At 39.1% G+C, this 22,343-nt stretch overlaps 1 protein-coding gene across 2 annotated transcripts in view; it reads right to left on the bottom strand.

Moving 5' to 3' along the window:
- The window catches only part of MSRA (methionine sulfoxide reductase A), a 443,442-nt gene that overhangs the window by 215,541 nt on the left and 205,558 nt on the right, over positions 1-22,343 (bottom strand). The window contains exon 3 of one of the 2 annotated variants that reach the window (XM_021698928.1): positions 9,721-9,840. The exons of the other annotated variant lie outside the window; for it this stretch is intronic. Coding sequence (XP_021554603.1) covers positions 9,721-9,840 — 120 coding nt within the window. The remainder of the gene's footprint in view (positions 1-9,720; positions 9,841-22,343) is intronic. 2 annotated transcript variants of the gene reach the window in all.

Genomic DNA, 22,343 nt, shown 5'->3' with positions numbered 1-22,343 from the left:
TGAAACAATGAAAGAAGAACCTATTCCTAGTGCTGGGTGAATATAAAGAATGTTTTTATTATTGTTCCTTTTCATTTAATTTATTTTCCATTTAAAGAGGCTATCAGAGTTTTACCATCAGATATGTTGAAATACTGACACATGTAACTACTTCAAGTCTGTCGGTCTGTTGACCTTTGACCACCACACCTGTTCCCAGCAGTGATTTAAGCTGCTCAAGGAGAGAGATGGATTGAACAGCCAAATAAGCTAGAGAACGTGAAAATACCAAGGTCACATGAAGAATACATTGAACATGCTCTAGTCTTCAGAGAATCCATAAACCATGCAAATTCACTCACTGCCCCTTCCCTTAAATGACAAAGAACAGACACTGGACGCAACTAGGGTCTTCGGCTGATAAACCCAACAGGAAGGAAAGGCACAAATGCTTCCTTTACCATGAGAAGACAAGGGGCGTGAATTGCCTCATCTGTTGGTGTTTGCCAGCTTGCAGTCCTGTGAAGCTATAGAAAATACTCATCCTCTGGGATGTCTAATGCTGGATTGAAATATTTTGGCAAACTCAAAATGTCTCTAGCAAACAGATATGCTTGTCTGTATTTCATTTCACGTTGGGAACTTGGGACAACCCTTTAACATGGCGATTCCATCACTGTATGAGCATAAGAGACCCACGTGATTCTGTCCAGATGCTGCTTAAGAGGCCCCGGGATCGTCACTCTAATTTTAGAATCCAGGGATGAAGAACATATGCGATGACAAAGAGCTGCTCTGAGGTCAGTAACATTGGATGAATGTATATTCTATTTATCACAGCGTCGGCTGCCTTATAGATTGAAAACTGGAAGCGGATGTGAGCGAGATGATTATTCAGATTGTGAGGCCGTGCTCAGTGGATAAATCAATTTGCAGATTCTGTGTCCTAACGCTGCAGGCCCTGAGGGTCCGCAGCCCAGGTTGGAAACCAGATTTGCAGAAGCTTTGAAAGACAGTAAGGCCACAACATCCTCCTGTTTAATGATTTCCTTTCTCATTCCTAGGTCTAGGGGAAGCAAGGTGCCAAAACACTGGTTAACAAGAGAGGCTCCTGAAGGCTCTATTGTCAAACCCTCCACTCTGCTCCTGGCTGTAGCAGTCAGCACTTGAAATATCTAGCAGACATGAGAATGGTCTATTAGAAAATCCCAGTCCTCAGTTTTTAGGGAAAAAAAAAATTCCAGCCTAACTAAAAAGATAACCAGGATGTAGTGGACAAAAATATTGATGTATTGTAATCTCAACATTTCAAACTCAAAAGCTACCTCCACTCTGAAACCTTGATCCCTATTCTCACTTAAAAAAGCATAATGTATACAAATTTCAACTTCTTTTTAGGATTCCAGCAACACACTGATCTAGGAAGACAAAATTTTCAACCCTTCTCAAATCTATCTCCCAAATCACTTTTTTTAAGCCTCCATTTCCTTATCTGACAAAGAAAGTAGTCTCAGTGGTTTTCAAACATTTTCAAAATTTAAAATAATAAAATATTAGTCAAGACTGCAACATATAATAGAGCTAAAAGGATGAAGAAGTTCTCTGGAGCAGCTCAAATCTTTGTTATTTAGTTAGAACAGTCTTCATTATTGGTAGAATGCCTGAAACGCCTTCTTGGAGCCCAAGTGTTCTATGATCACCTACTTTGAAAGCCACTGGATTAGGAGATAACGGGTTAAGTCCCTTCCAGTCTGAAATTCCATGACTGCCCCGCCCCCCAGCCATGACCTATGCCTCGGGTCTCTTGATGTCAGCCCTTCAGAGGGTTAGCCCTTGATAAGAAGCCATGCTTGTCTTTTCTAGTGATCAAGGCTTAGAAAATAAACAAAAACGGTTATTTTCCCATGACCTATATTTTGTCCTTTCAGGCAATGGGTCCATTCACTGAACTAATCTGTCTTGAACAGCTATGTGGATGGGTTGGATGGAGGAGCTATATTTGATTCTAGGGATTATAACTATGAGTCATAGGACCACTGACCTCGGGGCTTGCTTTCTGCCAGGAGGTTTGAAAGAGACAAGCATTTTCATCCTGCATGCTACAAGTTCAAGGTCAATTTTATGTCTAACATCCAAGGAACAAAAAGTGATCAAATTGCTTATAGCAAGAACTGAACACCGAAATTCTTGCCTTTTCAGGGATATGCCAATAACTTAGTAATTTACCTTGACTGACATTGAAATGAGTACAATAAGACTTACTACGCACTAAAAAGAGATTTAATGTAGTCTGCAAGGAATTTAGAAAGAGTTTTACATTGCTTGGTAAAATCTGCTAATAACAGAACTCATCACTACTTCGAAGAAAAATGGGATCATTAATCTTATGTAAGATACATAGACACGTACATCCACCCAAACACTTCAGAAATTAAGTCAAACTAAAAAAGTATCCTGAGCTGCTTTATATTAGTGGGGAAATGATTCAATGCTTTGTGAGAGCTCTTCAGCATCAAGGAAATAAGGATGTGCCTTTGGGGAGGGGGTGGGTCTGACCGACTCTGAACAAAGAAGAGGGATAGGAGAAAATGGCTTCCGCTTGAAGCGTCATGTGCACATTCTGTGGGCTGACCCCACGCCCCTGCCTAGTGATGCTTCATGACCCTTCACTTTCATCTTTAACATGCCCAAGAGCTAGAGTGGTAGAAAGTGCATGTCCTTGATTTTCTATGATGCCTCCAATTTGAAATACTTTTATTTTCAAGTAAGAACTTCACCACAACTCTACTGGCTTCATAAAATAGCACTGCCCCCATTTTACAAGAGAGGAAACTGAGTCCAGGAAGCAAAACGGCCTGAACATCGACACTGCTGGAAGGTGACATGAGGACTCGCACGCTCTGTGCCTCCCAGGTCAGGCTCCTGCTCAGAACGGCCATTGGATGGGTTGCCTGAAAATCCCCCAGAGTGTTCCAGTGAAATAAAGTATCTGGGCCTCAGATTCTCTGTGGTGATGGTGTAAATCTCACTTCTGAGAAAAAGTTATGCAGTCCCTTTCATGCTTCTGGTTTTGGTGCCACTTGGCTGTGCAGATTTCTAAAAGCTTTTGAATAGACTAATAAACACGGAATTGTTCTGAACATCTGTAAGCAAAATACGAAAAGATATTACCCAGTGAATGAACATCCTGGGTTTTCTCACCAGAAATGGGGTTATTTGTGTATTAGGCTAATGCACTGAAATTAACCCAGAATGCTTACCCATTGCAGAATGTCTTTTCATATTTTCATCTGTGTAGTCGTTATTATAAAATGTAAGAATAATTCTCTATCAGGGTATTCAGGAATCTGAATAGCTCAATTACTTCTAAAATCAATGTAGTAAAGCAACAGCATGCCAGTTAATCAGTTGGTTTGCATAACAAATGTTTGGGGGAGTTGGTGTGGGGTGTGTGTGTGTGTGTGTGTGTGTGTGTATGCACACACATGCATGTGTGTGTAAAGAGAAATCCAGGGTCAGCGCAATACTTTAAAACAAATGTGAAAGATCAAGCTTCCATTTCACTACGGAGAAAGAATTCTGGAAGACAGGTACTATTTAATTCATTCAAGAAAGGCTACAGGAAATCTAGGCTCCTAGCAGTTACACCATCCCAGGTTTCTAAGGGATCTCTAGTGCTAGGCATACACTGAGCTTTTAAGGAACACCAAATGAATGCATAAATCCTTGGAAGTCATTTTAGGATTAGAATGGTGGCCACTAAAACTTAGATTACTTCTCAGCACATTAGAGACAGATCTGAAACACGACAAGAAATAGTGGCCAAACAGTGGCCACGAGCCACGCCACCTCACATCCAAGCTGCGACTACATTCCCAGTACAGGAGCTGGTGATGGGCAGCTCACAGAGGGCTCCCAATTCAGGCCTGGAATATCTAGGAGATGCAAGTTTCTCAGCCTGTGGCTCTCGTTCAGTGCTAATTGGTGAATCCAAGGAAGAGAAGTTTAAGTGCCTACTATAGGAGAAAGGTCAGTTTTAAAATAGGTTTAAATGAAATGATGGGCACATGTGAGGGGTGGGATTCTCCAGAGAAATGCAAGGAGGCAATCTCAGCCTTTGGCAAATCATTGTGGTCTGGCTTCTTTCAGCTTTGAAGGCCAAAATTCCATTTTTATCATTTAATTTAACCGAAGGTTAATCCAATATGGAGAGAATGACCTGTGTAGACTAAACTCACAATAAACTGAGATATACATCTCAGAATGGCATTTAATAGAATTTGAAATGAGAATTAGAACTGTCTGGCTGACCACCCTAGTCTCATTGTATTTTCTTTCTGTAAATAATCTCCCCAGGAGGACAAAAGATGAGAAGTTTCTCCAGAATGTGGATCAGAATAAGAGGAGTTACTGATAAAACTTAAAAGCATCGGAGTGTCAGGCCCTGGGAGTCTGTCCAGAAGCCAAACCTTACAGAGCAACCCGGAGGGTGCCAGCAGGACTTCCCCTTTCCCAAGCTGGCCTGGCTGACCAGCCTCCCTGGCAAGGACCCTCTTTTTTTTTTTCCTTTTTGCATATGGCAGGGCATTCTATCGGGTTACTCTGAGGTCCTACAGACCTGGTTGCCACACTCTCTTCTAAGCGACTGCCTATCTCTGAGCATCACAGGCTTGTTTTACATGTCATTCCCAAAGGGCAACTTTATTGCCTTGAGGAACTGCTGTCCCCTGGTATCTTCTCCAGATGTCAGGCTCAAGTATCACGCAGATCACCTGGCACGTAACCCACCTAATAGTGAGCCATTAATGGACGTTCTACTTACATGTCAGACTCAACTCTGTCCTTGTGTCACCATCATGGGATCACCTCTTCTCCTGGCTCTTACTAGAAGCCATACAGCTTTTCTGCGTGCCTAACTGTACCTCCAGCTCGGGTCTCAGAACCACAGGAGCATCAATAGCCACAAAGAAATAACATTCAGACGTTAATATGCATCCTACCTGGATACACACCTGCTATTACACTCACATACACACTCACTTGCTCACTCACCCCCCGAGGCAGCACATATCCACTAGCATGTGAGCATGACAAATGGCAGCCAATGTTTCTGGCTCCATGGCTTCCATGGTGATCCACATGATCACCAATCTGTGGGCCAAGACAATGCTGTGGTAGTTCTGACATTAGTCATCATGTGATAGGTTGGGGGTGGGGGAAGGGGGGAATGGCAGAGCTAGCCCTTTGGATTTCGAAAACTGGCCCCCCGCTCTGAGTGCTATTCCTGGAATTCTGGCACCTGCCCCAAGAAACCAAATGGTACCTTAGGCTCAAGTGTACTTGCTATATGAGAAGGAATTTGGCAGGTCCAGGTCCTAGGCTTTGTTTCTTGAATGAATGAATGAATAAATACCTTTACAAAAGACTATGTTGTGACCAAACTTAACTACAAACACAAGAATAAGCAATTTTTGAAATTAATCCAATACTGGAGCACAGACTAGTATTTCTCTCCTATGAAACCTCAGCAATTATTATGCATCTTAGTGGAGCCTTGGTTTTTCTTCCCTTTAAGTCAGACCCCTCCAGGGCTGACTTGTTCAATACAGCTTTGAGCACCCAAGGCTTCAGCAGGGAAGCCCTCCCAGTATAACCTGCTTTCTGTCTCCCCCATCCTCTCCTTGGTCAAAAATCTTTAATTAGCTGGTTACCCTAATTACTCTAGCTGGGGACCTTGTTTGTTCTCCTTCCCTGCTATTCCCAGGGATCTGAAGGCTCTATCACTTCTGTGCCAGAGGGTCCTTTCTATCACAGTTTCTCTCTGTCTTTTTGTTTTTTCCTTTCATGATCAGAACAAAAAAGAAAGCCTGGGGAAAGAAATCATCTCTCCTTCTGTGTCTGGGTAAGACCCCATAACCATCATTTCCCAATCAGGAACAAGTTTCCATGACAACCACGCTTCCCAATGCCACCACTAACTTAGCAGGTAGTGTTCACATCAAATACAGAGTTCTTTACCAACCTCCGTGGTTTCCGTACAAGACTCTAAGATACCAGCTGTTTGCATGAACTGTATCTTTTTTTTTTTTTTTTTTTTTTTGACAGAGAGAGACACAGCGAGAGAGGGAACACAGCAGGGGGAGTGGGAGAGGGAGAAGCAGGCTTCCCGCGGAGCAGGGAGCCCGATGCGGGGCTCGATCCCAGGACCCTGGGGTCATGACCTGAGCCGAAGGCAGACGCTTAACGACTGAGCCACCCAGGCGCCCCTGCATGAACTGTATCTTAAAAGAGTTTTGTTCTCTGCCCTTTGAAACATCAGAAAGACAAAAAAAATTGCTTGGTATTTTCTTTACTTGCAATCATTAAAAAGCATGCCAATTTTTTAAAACTATAGTGGAGGGATGGACATGAAAGAGAATGTGGGACTCAATGGAAGGAAGTATGAATGGACGAATGCAGAATCACTGGGATGTGAGAGACGCCATGGTCAGTGGCATAAACTTGATGCTGAGAGTCAATGAGGTTGGAATTCCTTACATATGTGACCTTGGGGAAGTTCCTCTTCCTCTCTAAGCCTTCACATGCCCTCTGTAAAGGACAGAAACTGAGACATTTCACAGAATTCTTTGGAAGATTAGATGGAAAAAAAGCAAAGAAGCAAAAAGTGCTTCTTACAGTGTCTGACACATAGTAGGAGTTCAACAAAGGGAAATTAGCATACTGTTCTTATTAACATAAAGAGGTGAATAAGAACAAGTCTGAGCAAACAAGCAACCAAGTAGTCTAATTGATTATTAACATTTTGCTGGTGGAGAATAACAGTACAAGCAGCAGATATTTGGAGGTTTTCTTAGCAACCTTTTCTCTTGGACTATTAAGTCAGGTCTGCAATTACGGGAAGGAATCTATTCATTTCCATTCCTGAGACTTAAGAGGATACACCTGGGCAATCTCCAGGGTTCATCTGAATCTATTTATAGCTCTGCATAAGCATTTGTTTAATTTCAAAACAGATGCAAAGAAAAAACTTGGATTAACCATTAAAGTATTTGTTCAATATTCCACATTCTCAACACCAAAGAGTATATTTCAGTTCTTCTGTAAAGGCAAGGAAAACAAGAATATGTATGTTTTTATGATAGTTTCAATATTGCATGGCTCAAATTTCATTTCAAAATCAGAATTCATATTGTAGCAAACAAACCATCATCCTCATTATTGAACAAACTCCCATACTCCAACTCCTCCCCCAACTGCATTCACGGTGCCCTCAGGGAGCTGAGAGGGCCTTCCACAAGTAACACCAATTCAACCTTTTGTTTTTAAAAGATAAAACTATTTATGTATTTTTAAAATCCCATTTTTGTCATTATGGTGGACTACATATCTAGATAATAAACCCTCCCTATTAAGAACTCTTAAGAGGGGTGCCAGGGTGGCTCAGTCAGTTAAACATCCAACTCTTGATTTTGGCTCAGGTCATGATCTCAGGGTCCTGAGATCGAGCTCTGCATTGGGCTCCGTGCTTAGCAGGGAGTCTGCTTGAGATCCTCTCTCCCTCTCCCTCTGCCCCTCCCCCTACTCATGCTCCCTCGCTCTCTAAAATAAACAAATAAATCTAAAGAAAAGAACTCAAGATGTTGAATAAAATATTTTTTAAATGTGTTTTACAGTATGGATGTTCCTCAAAACATTAAAAATAAAACTATTCTATGATCCAGCAATCTCGCTTCTGGATATATATCCTAATGAAATGAAATCAGTAACTCAAAGAGAAAACTATGCTCCCATGTTCACCTCAGCATTACCATAATAGCGATGGCTTGGAAACAACTAAAGTGTCCATCAGCAGAAGAATGGATAAAGGTATCATGGTATATAGATAACACAATCTTATTCAGCCTTACACATGAAGACAATTCTGCACTTGCAACAATATGGATGAGGCTGGAAGAAATTATGCTAGGTGAAATTAATCCAGACACAGAAAAAAATGTATACTGCATGTTCTCACTTGTATGTGGAATCTAAAAAAATCACACTCATAGAACAGGGAGTAGAATGGTGGTTACCAAGGGCAGGAGTAGAAGGAAGCAGGGAAATGTTGGTCAAAAGATACAAACTTTCTGTTATGGAGGATGAATTAGTTCTAGAGAGCTAATGTACAGCACGGTGATGGTAGTTAATAATACTGTATTGTTCACTTGAAATCTGCTAAGAGAATAGATCACAGGCACTCTTGCCACAAAAAAAAAAAAAAAAGTATTTGAGGAGATGGGTATGTTAATTAGCTTGACTATTAGTAATCATTTCACTCTGTATTATCAAAACATCATGTCATACACTTTCAATATATACCATTCTTATTTGAAAAATGGAAAAAAAGTATTTAAAAGAGAAAACACTGTGTTTTAAGTACTATGTGAGCTGGCAGAGAAGTAAAGGAAATCTTTGAAGCCAGAACAAAGAACAGATCCAGAATGGTTGTCTGGTATCTGAGCTAGAATTTGCCATGGGGGCATCTTCCTATCCTGGTAGCCAAATATTTTTCTGTAAAGGGCTAACTCATAAATGTTTTAAGTTTTGCAGGCCATACCATCACTGTCATATCCACTCAACTGTGCCATTGTGCCATGAAAGCATTCACAGATAATATATAAATAAATGGGTATGGCTGGGTTTCTAGAAGACTTTATTTACATAACCTGGCAGTGGGTAGGATTTAGCCTGCAAGCCACAGTTTGCCAATCCCTTCATTATAGACTAGACTTGAATGTCTTACCCACAGAGAAACAATTACAGTGTGTGACGTTTTTCCCATATAGTAGACCACTGCAGTCTTTACATCCTTCTGTATACCTGCCTTTGGGGGATCCCTCCTGCATTGACTCTGGGCTAGCACGTGACTTGTTTTGGCCAGTGGGACACTAGTAAATGTGATATAAACAGAAACTTGAAAAGTGCTAGCACAATGGGGCTTATCCTCTCTTGCTGCTCCTGGGATCTCTGCACCCACCACCATGTGAATTTGCCCAGGCTGGTGTGCTGAAGACATGGCACATCATTCCCCCAACCCCAGCCAACAAAAAGGGACAGCCAGCACCAAATGCAGACCTATGAGTGAAGCCATCCTAGACCAACTAATCCCCAGGCAGCCTACCAGTTGACTAGAGTCACATGAGTGAGCCCAGACGAGACCAGGAGAAGAACCACCAAGATGAGAGCAGTCCAAATTGCTGACCCACGTAATCATAAACTAATGAGTGATTACTTTAGAATTAAATTTTGCAGTGATTATTCTGCAACAAAAGCTAAATAATACATTCCATAGGAAATCTATTATCTTCTAAAAATATAAAGTGAGAGGGGGAGCCTGGGTGGCTCAGTCGACTGAGTGTCTGACTCTTGGTTTTGGCTCAGACCACGATCTCAGGTTCATGGGATCAAGCCCCGTGTTAAGATGTGCACCTCAGCCAGGAGTCTGCTTGAGATTCTCTCCCTCTCCCTCTGCCCCTCCCGCGGCTTGCACATGTGCGCACTCTCTCTGAAATAAATAAATCTTTAAAAAAATAAAATAAAAACATAAAGTGAGAGATCAACAAGTATACTTATAGAAATGGGAAAGAAAAGACTAAGACAACACAAAAAATTATATTTGCATTTTAAAGATCCTGTCACCTGCCAGCAGAGACAAGCCCTTTGTTGCTCCTTATAATCGAAGTTGGAGCAAATTCTTCCTACCTGAACAGACTTCTTTATAAGTAGGATTGGGAGTGTAGCCTCCTGCATAACCAACTTGAGTTGAATATACTCCTTTCATGGTCCAGAATTTCCTCTCAGCTCCCCAGAAACAGCCCATTCCTAAGAAAAACATAAGACACTGATTAATCCTTTGTCAAAAGCAATCATTGCATATTAGAAGCCCTGTTTTAATAGAAAAGAGAAGTTATTCATGTCATTTAGTAATCAAAAATAACTAAGGTTTATCCTTTAAAGAAGGACAGTTTTATGGAGGCAACCTAAGTGTCCATCAATAGATGATGGATAAGGAAGATGTGGTACACACACACACACACACACACACACGCACATGCACACACACACTGGAATATCATGCAACCACAAAAAAGGATGAGATCATGCCACGTGAGACAAAATGAATGTACCTAGGGAGTATTAAGCTAAGTGAAATAAGTCAGACTCAGAAAGACTAACACCATATGATTTCACTCATAAGTTGAATCAAAAAACTAATAACAACAACAAGAAATGAACAAACAACAAAAAGCAGAATCAGACCTATAAATTCAGAGAACTGATGGTTGCCAGGGAGAAGTCGTTGGAGGATGGGCAAAATAGGTGAGAGGGAGTAGGACATACAGGCTTCCAGTTATGGAATGAGTAAGTCACAGGAATAAAAGGCACAGCATAAGGAATATAGGCAATGATACTGTAATAGCATTGTATCTGAACAGATGGTAGCTACACTTACGGTGAACATAGCATAATGGGTAAACTTGTTGAACCACTATGATGTACACCTAAGACTAATGTAACATTGTGTGTCAACTATACTCAAATTAAAAAGAAACATGTTAGAAATCAAGAGGAAAAGAATCAAATTAATTTAGAAGAATTTTTAACATCTAAAATAATTTTATTTAAGGTTCTTTGCATAGACTGTATCTTTGCTTTAGTTGTGCAAAAAGTTAGCCTCACATTTTAATGAAGTTAGTAAAGTATACCTTTCCAAATAACATAGTAAAAAGATAATTGCATTTGATGAATGATTTCAACACACAATTCATTATGGACTTGTTAAAACATAATAACTTGTGGGACACCTAAGTGGCTCAGTGGTTAAGCATCTGCCTTCAGCTCAAGTCATGGTCCCAGGATCCTGGGATCGAGCCCCACATCGGGCTTTCTGCTCAGCGGGAAGCCTGCTTCTCCCTCTCCTACTCCCCCTGCTTGTGTTCCCTCTCTCGCTGTGTTTCTCTGTCAAATAAATAAATAAAATCTTTAAAAACAAAACAAAACATAATAACTTGTATTAAAAGCATAAATTTATTTAATGATCAGCATCCTGGTCATGCTTTTGAAAAAAATTCCAACAAAGAAAGGTAACACTAACTTACTGACTTAAATGGGAAAACATCCCAAAATCAACACAGATTGATGCATTTCTCTCTATATATCCTATTGGTCTGTTTCTCTGGAAAACCTTGACTAAGATTTCCTCAGATTTTTTTTTTTTTAAAGATTTTATTTGACAGAGAGAGACACAGCGAGAGAGGGAACACAAGCAGGGGGAGTGGGAGAGGGAGAAGCAGGCTTCCTGCAGAGCAGGGAGCCCGATGCAGGGCTCGATCCTAGGACCCTGGGATCATGACCTGAGCCGAAGGGAGACGCTTAACGACTGAGCCACCCAGGCGCCCCGATTGATGCAGTTTTCAATTAACAATTTCACATAATGTGTTCTTCAAAAATGTTTAAGTCATTATAAACTTTCATGTGATAAATCACTGCTCACCAAAGGGTGAGTTCTGTTACTAAATATAATGACTGAGGAAACAGAGAAGAGGGAAGGCAGAGAAAGAGACAGCAACAAATACCCAAAGGAACTCACAAAAATAGCATTCCATCCAACTAGCAAACATTGTGCTTGTATCAGTAGTTACTGGATTCTTTTGGAACATATGGTGAAAACCAAGACCTAGCTCCCAAGAATGCACATACTTACACACTTCGAAAATGTAGCATTACATCTTCCTGGGCTCCAAATAAAGAGCCCTCGCTTTCTACCATGAGTTTCTAAACTGTCCACAATTGCTATTCTGTGACCAACTTCTAGATGTAAGTAAGATCACTGCCTTGCTCAAGTTTTATACAGCTTTATTAAGTCATATATAATTAAGATCTTGGGAAGAACAACAGTTGGCAAATTAATATATGCCTCCTACTTCTACAATCACTGGATTTGTTAGACTGGATGACAGAACTGAAAAAAAAATTAGATGGAAGTTTACTGAAATTCTTGACACTTGTTAATATTCTAAAATTCAGAACAGTAATAACCAAGATGCAATGTGCATAATGATATACATTATACAAAAATATATTTGCTCAAGTGTGAGGGGAAATACATTGACCAAAAATAGATTAACAGTTAAAAAATAGGATAGAGCCATATGACAAAAATTCATATAGTAAAAAAAATACTGTTGTGGTAACAATGCAACATGGAAATATGTATATGATTATATCATAATTAAGGCTAAATTTAAAAGGAAAAAACACAAGTATATGCATGTTCTTATTAAAACTATGAAAACAATATCCATCCTGAAATAGATGAGAAGGAAATATACAAAGTTATAACTATGATTGTTTTATAGTGGTGAGAATACAGGAATTTTTTCATTTTTCAAGTGTGTCTGTAATAGATTCATATTACTTTAAAAATGAAAAATGTGTACTTTTTTAAAAAAAGAAAAAAGTCAAAGAAAAACATAACCATATGCATTGTTTGAGTTACAAGTGCAAGATACCATTCTTCCTGTTTACAAGTGAGTTGTTTGCTGCTAGTGAATATAGCTAAATATTTATTGAGTATTTATAAAAATGGACTATCCTCAAATCTCTGGAACAAGAATTCGCTATTAATTTTACTTCATTGCATTTCTGGGATCAGGGAATTGTATTAGTCAAGGTTTTCCAGAGAAACAGACCAATAGGACATAGAGAGAGAAATTTATTATGAGGATTAGCTCCTGCAGTTGTAGAGGCTGAGAAGTCCATGATGGTCTGCAAGCCAGAGACCCAGGAAAGCTGGTACTATAATCCCAGTCCAAACTCAAAGGTCTGAGAACCAGGCGAGCCAGTGATGTAAGTCCCCATCCAAGTCTGAAGGCTGCATAGTCAGCATCACTGATGTACAAGGGCAGGAAAAGATGGATGTCCCAGCTCAAACAAAGAGTAAATTCACCCTTCTGCCATTTTATTCTATCTGGATCCTTGACAGATTGGAGGATGCCCACCCACATTGGTGAGGGTGATCTTTCCTCAATCTACCAATTCAAATGCTGATCTCTTTCCAAAACATCCTCACAGACACATCTGGAAATGGCTATCTGGGCATCCCTCAGCCATGTCAAGTTGACACATAAAATAAACCACTACAGGAATGATGACAGTGAATCTCTGGAGAAAGATAAGTAAAAAGTGAGGTGGGCAGCATTACTGAGCATAAAAGGCCACAAACAGCACCCAGGAGTTGTGCAGTGTGATAAACTGAAGGCACTCTAGCCCCTGACATTCAGAAGTCTGTGAGGTTCACTGAATAAAATACTTCTTTCTCGCACAACGACTAACATTGATGGTACCAAAGGGTACTTCAAGCTTTCAGCATTCTATGCACAAGGTACATGATGGGCCATTTTAGCAGCCAGCCTAACCTGACCATTGTCTCCAGTCTCACCCTGATGGCCCCAGACTTTATATCTTCACTATAGCCTCATGGCTATATAGAGCTATAACACTTAAAATGGATCTTGGCCAGATCAAACAAAATATTTACTGCAAGTTATTTAATCCCCTTTTGATGTTTAATAGGGATCAAGAAAAGACCCCTGTTAGAAGGAGGATGACCCCGCTCCAGCTGGGCACAGGCCTCCAGGGGAGGTCATGCATGGCTGAAAATAATGCTTTGGGGACCTGGTGTGTAATCAATGTCAAAATTTCTGGAGAGGTACTTAACTTGGAATAAGGGTTGTTGTAGGAATAAAACTCCTCCTTGAAGCAATCAGATGTTTCATCTAGTGGCTTCCAGTATAACCTAAGCATTCCATTATTTGATTTAGAGTGTGTGTGTGTGTGTGTGTGTGTGTGCGTGCGTGTGCTTAAACAAAGAAAAAAGTTTATGACAGAATTTCTCAGAACTTACAACAATCTAGTAAAAAACATAAACACCATCAAATATATATATTAAAAAAGATATAGTATGCATTATTATTTTAAGATATTTTATATCTTGGGGGGCACCTGGGTGGCTCAGCTGGTCTGACTCTTGATTTCGGCTCAGGTCATGATCTCAGGGTCATGAGATTGAACCCAAGATCAGGCTCTGCACTGGGTGTGGAGCCTGCTTGGGATTCTCTCTCTCCCTCTCCCCCTGCCCGCAGGTGCCCCCCTTCTTGCACACTGTCTCTCTAAAAAAGTTAAGTAAATAATTAATTAAATATTTTATATTTTTAACTGTTTATTATAAAGTAAAACACAGGTACAGAAAAGCCACACAGAACAGATGCATACCTCAATGCATTATTATTAGGCAAACATCCTTATAACTACCAGCCGGGTCAAGAAATGGAAATTGTCTATCCCCCTCAGAACTCCTCCTTGTATCACACCCCAATCACAACTCCCTTCCTCCCCTAAAAGTAACCACTCTCTGATCTTTACAGTAATCACCTCCTTCTGTTTCTTTATATGTTTATCACTCGAGGTGTCCATCCTGATATTATTGTTCAGTTGTGCTCTTTTTTTTTTTAAATTTGATGTGGCCTTAAGTTCTTTTTCTTTTTTTTTAATTATGTTATGTTAATCACCATACATTACATCATTAGTTTTTGATGTAGTGTTCCATGATTCATTGTTTGCGTATAACACCCAGTGCTCCATGCAGAATGTGCCCTCTTTAATACCCATCACCAGGCTAACCCACCCCCCCACCCCCTCCCCTCTAGAACCCTCAGTTTGTTTTTCAGATTCCATAGTCTCTCATGGTTCATCTCCCCCTCCGACTTCCCCCCCTTCATTCTTCCCCTCCTGCTATCTTCTTTTTTTTTTTTTTTTAACATATAATGTATTATTTGCTTCAGAGGTACAGGTCTGTGATTCAACAGTCTTGCACAGTTCACAGCGCTCACCATAGCACATACCCTCCCCAATGTCTACCACCCACCCACCCCATCCCTCCCACCCCTCACCACTCCAGCAACCCTCAATTTGTTTCCTGAGATTAAGAATTCCTCATATCAGTGAGGTCATATGATACATGTCTTTCTCTGATTGACTTATTTCGCTCAGCATAATACCCTCCAGTTCCATCCACGTCATTGCAAATAGCAAGATTTCATTCTTTTTGATGGCTGCATAATATTCCGTTGTATATATATACCACATCTTCTTTATCCATTCATCTGGCCTTAAGTTCTTTTAATCAACAGGTTCCCTCTCCATTCTTTTCCTTCTGATTTATCCACTGAAGAAAACAGGAGTCACTGACCTGCAGAGCTTCCCACAATGTAGATTTTGCCAATTGCATTCTCATGGCACAATTCAACTTGTTCCTCTATCCTTGGTATTTCCTGCAAATTTGCTGGACCCAGAACCTTGAACAGACTCAGATTCCAACCTTTGGCAAAACTGTATATGTGATACTACGTTCTTTTTAATGCAACTTTAAAAACTTTTTTTCCAGCTTTATTGAGATATAATTGATCTATGACATTGTGCAAGTTAAGGTACACAACATGATTTGGCATATATATAAAATGAATAATTACAACAATAAGTTTAGTTAACACATCCATCACCTCACATAATTACAATTTTTTTATAGTAAAAACATTTAAGATTTACTAGCAACTTTCAAGTATACAATATTATTAACTACAGTAATCATAATGTATATTAGATCCCCAGAACTTATCCATCTTATAACCAGAAGTTTGTACCCTTTGACCAACATCAACCCATTACTCCTACCTCCCCAACCCCCAGAAACCACCATTCTACTCTCCTCTCTATGAACTTGGCTTTTTTAAGATTCAAAAATTAGTGAGATCAGATGGCATTTGTCTTTCTCAGTCTGACTGATTTCACTTAGCATAATGCCCTCAAGGTCTATCCATGTTGTTACAAATGGCAGGATTTCCTTATTTTTTATGGCCAAATAGTATTCCACTGTATACAGACCACATCTTCTTCATCTAATCTGTCAAAGAACACTTAGGTTATTTCCCATGTCTTGGTTACTATGAATAATGTTGGAATGAACATGGGGATGTACATATCTCTCCATGATAGTGATTTCATTTCCTTTAGATACATACCCAGAAGTAAGACTCTGGATCATATGGTAGTTCTATTTTTAATTTTTGAAAAATCTCCATACTATTTTCCATAATGACTGTGCCACTTCACATTCCTAACAACAGCACACTGGGGTTCCCTTTCCTCCACATCCTAGCAACACCTGTGATCTTTTGTCTTTTTGGTAACAGCCATTCCAACAGGTGTGAGGTGATACCTAACTGTGGTTTTGATTTGCATTTCCCTGGTCATTAATGATGTTGAGTGTGTTTTCAGGTACGTGTTGGCCATTTGTATGTCTTCTTTGGAAAAATGTCTTCATTTTCAATCAAATTTGGGGGGGTATTTTTGGTATTGAGTTGTAGGAGCTCCTTGTATATTTTGGATATGAACCCTTTATCTGATACATGGTTTGCAATTACTTCCTCCATTCCACTGTCTCTTCATTCTGCTGATTGTTTCTTTTGCTGTGCAGAAGCTTCTTATTTTGATGTATTCCCACTTATTTGATTTTGTTTTTGTTGCTTGTGTTTTTGGTGTCATATCCAAAGTATCATTGTCAAGACCAATGTCAAGGAGCTTTTTCTCTAAGTTTTCTTCTAAAAGTTTTATGATTTCAGGTCTCAATATTCAAGTCTTCAACCCATTTCAAGTTATATTTTGTGAGTGGTGTAAGATAGGGGTCCAGTTTCACTCTTCTGCATGCAAATATCCACTTTTCTCAACATGATTTATGTAAAAGACTATCTTTTCCCCATTGAGTATTCTTGGCTCAATTATCAATTATTATTAGTTGATATTAGTTAACCATATATGTGTGAGTTTATTTCTGGGCTCTCTATTCTATTCCATTGGTCTATGTGTCTGTTTTTATGGCAGTACCCTACTGTTTTGATTACCATAGCTTTGTAGTATAATTTGAAACCATAAAGTGTGATGCTTAGAGCTTTGTTCTTCTTTCTCAGAACTGCTTTGGCTATTTGAGGTATTTTGTGGTGCCATACAAATTTTGTATTGTTTTTCTATTTCTGTGAAAAATGCCACTGGAATTTTGATATTAAGTTTGATATGGGATTGCATTAACTCTATAGATGGCTTTAGGGAGTATGGACATCTTAACAATATTAATTCTTCCAATTCATGAACATGGAATATATTTCCATTTCTGTTTGTCTTCTTCAATTTCTTTCATCAATATCTTATAGTTTTTGGTGCACAGATTACTTCACTTCCTCAGGTAAATTTATTCCTAAGTATTTTATTGGTTTTGATGTCATTGTGAGTGGGATTATTTTATTTCTCTTTCAGATATTTCAGTGTTAGTGTATAGAAACGCAACTGATTTTTGGATGTTGATTTTGTATACTGAAATTTTACTGAATTCATTGATTAGTTCTAACAGCTTTTTTTTTTTTTTTTTTGGTGAAGTTTTAGGGTTTTTTCCATATAAGATAATGCCATCTTCAGACAGAGAAAATTTTACTTCTTCCTTTCTGATAGGATGCCTTTTATTTCTTTTTCTTGCCTAATTTCGCTGGCTAAAACTTCCAGCACTATGTTAAATAGGACTTTTGAGAGTGAGCACCCTTTTCTTGTTTCTGATCTGAGCAGAAAAGCTTTCAGCTTTTTCACGATTGAGTACGATGTTAGCTATGGGTCTGTCATATATGGCCTTTACTATGTTGAGGTATGTTCCCTCTATATCTTCTTAAATTTGTGGAGAGTGTTTGTCATGAAACGGTGTTGAATTTTGGCAAAAAGTTTTTCTGCATCTTTGAGTCATATGGTTTTTATCCTTCATTCCATTAATATGATGTATCACATTTATTGTTTTACATATGCTGACCCATCCTTGCATCCTAGGGATAAATCCCACTTGATCATAGTGCATGATCTTTTTTTTTTTTTTTTAGATTTTATTTATTTATTTGAGAGAGAGAGTGAGAGAGGGAGAGAGAGCACAAAAGGGGGGAGCTGGAGAGGGAGAAACAGACTCTCTGCTGAGCAGGGAGCCGGATGTGGGACTCGATCCTGGGACTCCAGGATCATGACCTGAGCCAAAGGCAGTCGCTTAACCAACTGAGCCACCTAGGCGCCCCAGTGCATGATCCTTTTAATATGCTTTTGAGTTTTGGCTTGCTAATATTTTGTTGAGAATTTTTGCATTTATGTTCTTCAGGGATGCTGGCCTGTAATTGTCCTGTAGCATCTTTATCTGGCTTCAGTATCAGGGTAATGCTGTCCTCATAAAATGAGTTTTAGAGCACTCTTTCCTTTTCAGTTTTTTTGGAGAATTTGAGAAGGATCAGCATTAATTCTTCTTTAATGTTTGGTAGAATTCACCAGTGAAGCCAAATGGTCCTGGGCTTTTTTTGTTGGAAGATTTTTCATTATTGCCTCAATCTCCTTAGTCCCATTGATTTGTTCAGGTTTTCTATTCTTCATGGTAGGCTTGGTAGGCTATATGTTTCCAGGAATTTATGCATTTCTTCTGTTATCTAATTTGTTGCCATATAATTTTGCATAGTGGTTTCTTATGATAATAACTTACTTTACATCACATTCAAAAACTCTGCACTTTATTTCTCCTCCCCTCATACTCACTTTTTGATGTCACAGTTTTTATATTGTGCACCTGTTAATAAATTATTATAGCTATATTTTCATTATTTTTTAACTTATATACTAGAGTTAAAGTAATTTACATACCTCCATTGCTGTATTAGATTCTGCATTTGACTATATATTTACCTTTACCAGTCAGTTCTATACTTTCATATGTTTTCATGTTGTTATTTAATATACCTTCATTTCAATTTAAAGAACTCCCCTTAGCATTTCTTGTAAGACAAATCTAATAGTAATGAACTCCCTTAGCTTTTGTTTGTTTGGAAATGCCTTTATTTCTTCTTCATTTCTGAAGGACAGTATTACTTGGTATGATGTTCTTGGTTGATGTTTTTTTTTTTTTTCTTTCAGCACTTTGAATATATCATCCCACTGCCTATTGGTCTGCAAGGTTTCTGCAGAAAAGTCCACTGATAGCCTAATGGGGATTCCCTTGTATGTAATGAGTCATTTTTCTCTTGCTGCTTTCAAAATTCTCTCCTTGTCTTTCAGTTTTAACATTTTAATTATAATGTGTCTCAGAGTAATCTTCCTTAGGTTAATCTGCTTGCAGTCCTTTGAGCTTCCTGTACTTGGATGTCCATATCTTCCCAAGATTTGGGAAGTTTTCAGCAATTATTTCTTTAAATAATCTTTCTGGCCCTTTCTATCTTCTTCTGGGACTCCCATGATACAAATGGTCATTCACTTGAGTGCATCCCATAATTCACATAGGTTTTCTTCACTCTTTTTTCTTTTTTCTTTTTGTTCCTCTAGCTGGCTAATTCCAAATGATCTGTCTTTGAGTTTGCTGATTCTTTCTTCTTCATAAGCAAATCTGTTACTGAAGTTCTCTACTGAATTTTCCAGTTCTGTCATTGTATTCTTCAGCTCCAGGATTTCTGGTTAGTTCTTTTTAATGGCTTTATTTCTTTATTAAACTTCTCATTTTGTTCATGTACTGTTTTCCTGAATTCATTTAGTTTTCTATCTATGTTCTCTTGCATTTCATTCAATTTCTTTATGATGATTATTTTGATTCTTTGTCAGGCAAATTATAGATCTCCATTTGCAGTCAGAGCTTTATTAGTTTCCTCTGGTGGTGTCATATTTGCCTGATTCTTCATAATTCATGTAGCCTTGCATTGGTGTCTGTGCATTTAAAGGAGCACACACTTTTTCCAGTCTTTACAGACTGGTTTCTATGTTCTTTGGTGATGAAGCACCTAATATCTAGTTGTCTCTCATTTTGTGATATTAGCAACCATTTATACTCAATGCTTAGATGTTAATTCCCTGAGAGTTGCAAAATGGTGATCTTCTAATTCTATCACTTCTTTTACATTTATTAGTTGAAAAATCTTAATAATGAGAAGCTTCTTCTCAGCTACTTTTTGTTACTCAGTGGTTCAGTTCATAAAAGAAAGGGAAAATAAATGTTTGATTATGTCTATTTACTTAGCAGTCTTTAAGATGATGAACTTGCCCACTCCAAGGCTGACCAATTTGTTTTTAAAATATCATTATAAACTCATTTATTTAAACATATTTTATATGTTTCACCATTTCAATCACTTCTCTCATGTAAGCTCCACTTGACATATCTTTGGCCAGAAAGAGCCTCTTCAAATTGCTTCCTGAGTTCCTTTGAAACATTCTCCATAGTCTCCTATTACTTCCTTGCTATTTGGTATTACTAGATGTTCCAGGCTCATCTTGTATATTTCCTACCTCATACCTGGAATCAGGTATATTTCTCTAAGAAGCCTGATTTCTTTAGATGAAAGGGATTTCAACACCATGACCTGGGTACTAGTGATGCTTGCTGAGAGAGTCCAGCTATAGGACATCAAGAAACCATGTGGCTGAAACTGCCCATTAAAATCTAAGTACTGTCAGACCTACCAAATCATAAGGTCAATAGAGTGCAGCAATAATCCATCATAAGATAGGAGATATACATCTAGAATTATACACTAGCTGGACCACAGGGCATAAGCTGCATGAATAGGTAGCCAGACCTCTACAGCATCCACCAAGATTACACCAACACCACTCCCTCACTTCACATGGATAGCTGAATGGGGATTCTATACAAGCAGCTGAAGAACAAGAAAAAGGTGGGGATTTTTGGTTATGGATGGTTGGCTTATTGTGTATAGATGCAAGTCAACAATGCACAGTAGTTACACTGTGGTCTCACTGAGGAGTGGCCACAAAACATAATGGTAAAGGAAAATCCTCCCAACTGGTGACCTTCAAGAAGTGCACCAGTTATCCACTTGATATGTAAGGAAAAGTAGCCCAAGTTTAGAACATATGTAAATTCATAGACAGTAGCAAATGACTTGCCTGGCTAGTGAGAGTCCAGAAACAAACAAAAACAAAACAAAACAAAAAAATCCTGAAAGACTGCAAATAAGGAAATCTAAGGTAAAAGTGTGCAGATGCACATATTGGAGTGATTATGCAGTATGAAGGTATTTGCATCACATATTAATGTTAATGCCAGGCAGAGAGCATCCAACAAGAAACGGGCACTAAATACAAAGCTGACAAAATGACCTGGGCTGGTGGAGATCAGTCAGCCTGTTTCACTGGCCACCTAGTCCTGGCATGATGGGTACAGGAACAAAGTGGCCATAGTGACAAAGATGGAGGTCACACATGGGTACAACAGTGGACTCCCATTTACCAAATCTTACCCACTATTGCCATCACCGATGTCCAACCTGCCAGCAACAGAGATAGCCTCCAAGCACATTATATAGTACCATTTCTCAAGGGGACCAATCAAACACTAGGTGGCAAGAGGGAAACACTGAAAGAGCTAATGGTTTGTTCTCACAGTAACAGACACATATTCCAAGTATGGGTTTCACTTTCTCTGCCTTCAGAATCTCAGCCAGCTACTGTCCCATATAACACTGCATCAGACCAAAGAACCAGGTTTACAGTATAGAAGATGCAGCAACAAACCCATGACTACAATCTCCATCTACCTTCTGATATACCACATCACCCAGAAGCTGCCATGCTGATAGAGCACCAGAACAGCCCAGAGACACAGCTGCAGCCCCAGTTTAGAGACAATACTTTATGGAGGGCAGGGTACTATCTTTCAGAAATCTGAGTATGCATTGAATAAAAGACCCCAAAGATATTGGGGCACCATGTCCCCCAAAAGATGAATGCATGCATTAGAAAAACAAGGTGTGAAAACAGAATTGGCTCTACTCACTATCATTCCCAATGACCACTGGGGGACTTTGTACTCCTGTCCCCACACTCTTGGCTCCGCAGAGTTAGACGTCCTGCTCCCCAAAACTCTAAACTTTCATCAGGAGTCATAGCAAGAATCCACTGAATTATAGGCTGTAGTTGTTCTCTAGGTACTCTCGGCTCCTTGTGCCCAGGGACAAACAGGCAAAAAGCTTGCCAGGCAGAACCAACCCAAAAGCAGAAATGGAGATCTTGGGCTAGAGCCTTGCAAGCATTTGGTGTTAGAAGTGATATAAATATTTGCCAACCAGATGGGTTTAAAAATCATATTTCATTGTGATTTTAAGATATACTTGGGTAATTACCAGTAAAGCTGACATCTTTTCATGTTGGACATTCATGTTTGCTCTTTTGTACATTGCTTTTGTCCACTTTTC

This window comes from Neomonachus schauinslandi, chromosome 2 (assembly GCF_002201575.2).
Source record: "Neomonachus schauinslandi chromosome 2, ASM220157v2, whole genome shotgun sequence".
Taxonomy (NCBI): domain Eukaryota; kingdom Metazoa; phylum Chordata; class Mammalia; order Carnivora; family Phocidae; genus Neomonachus; species Neomonachus schauinslandi.
Note: the sequence above shows the minus strand (reverse complement) of the source record. Positions and strands in the feature narration are given on the sequence as shown.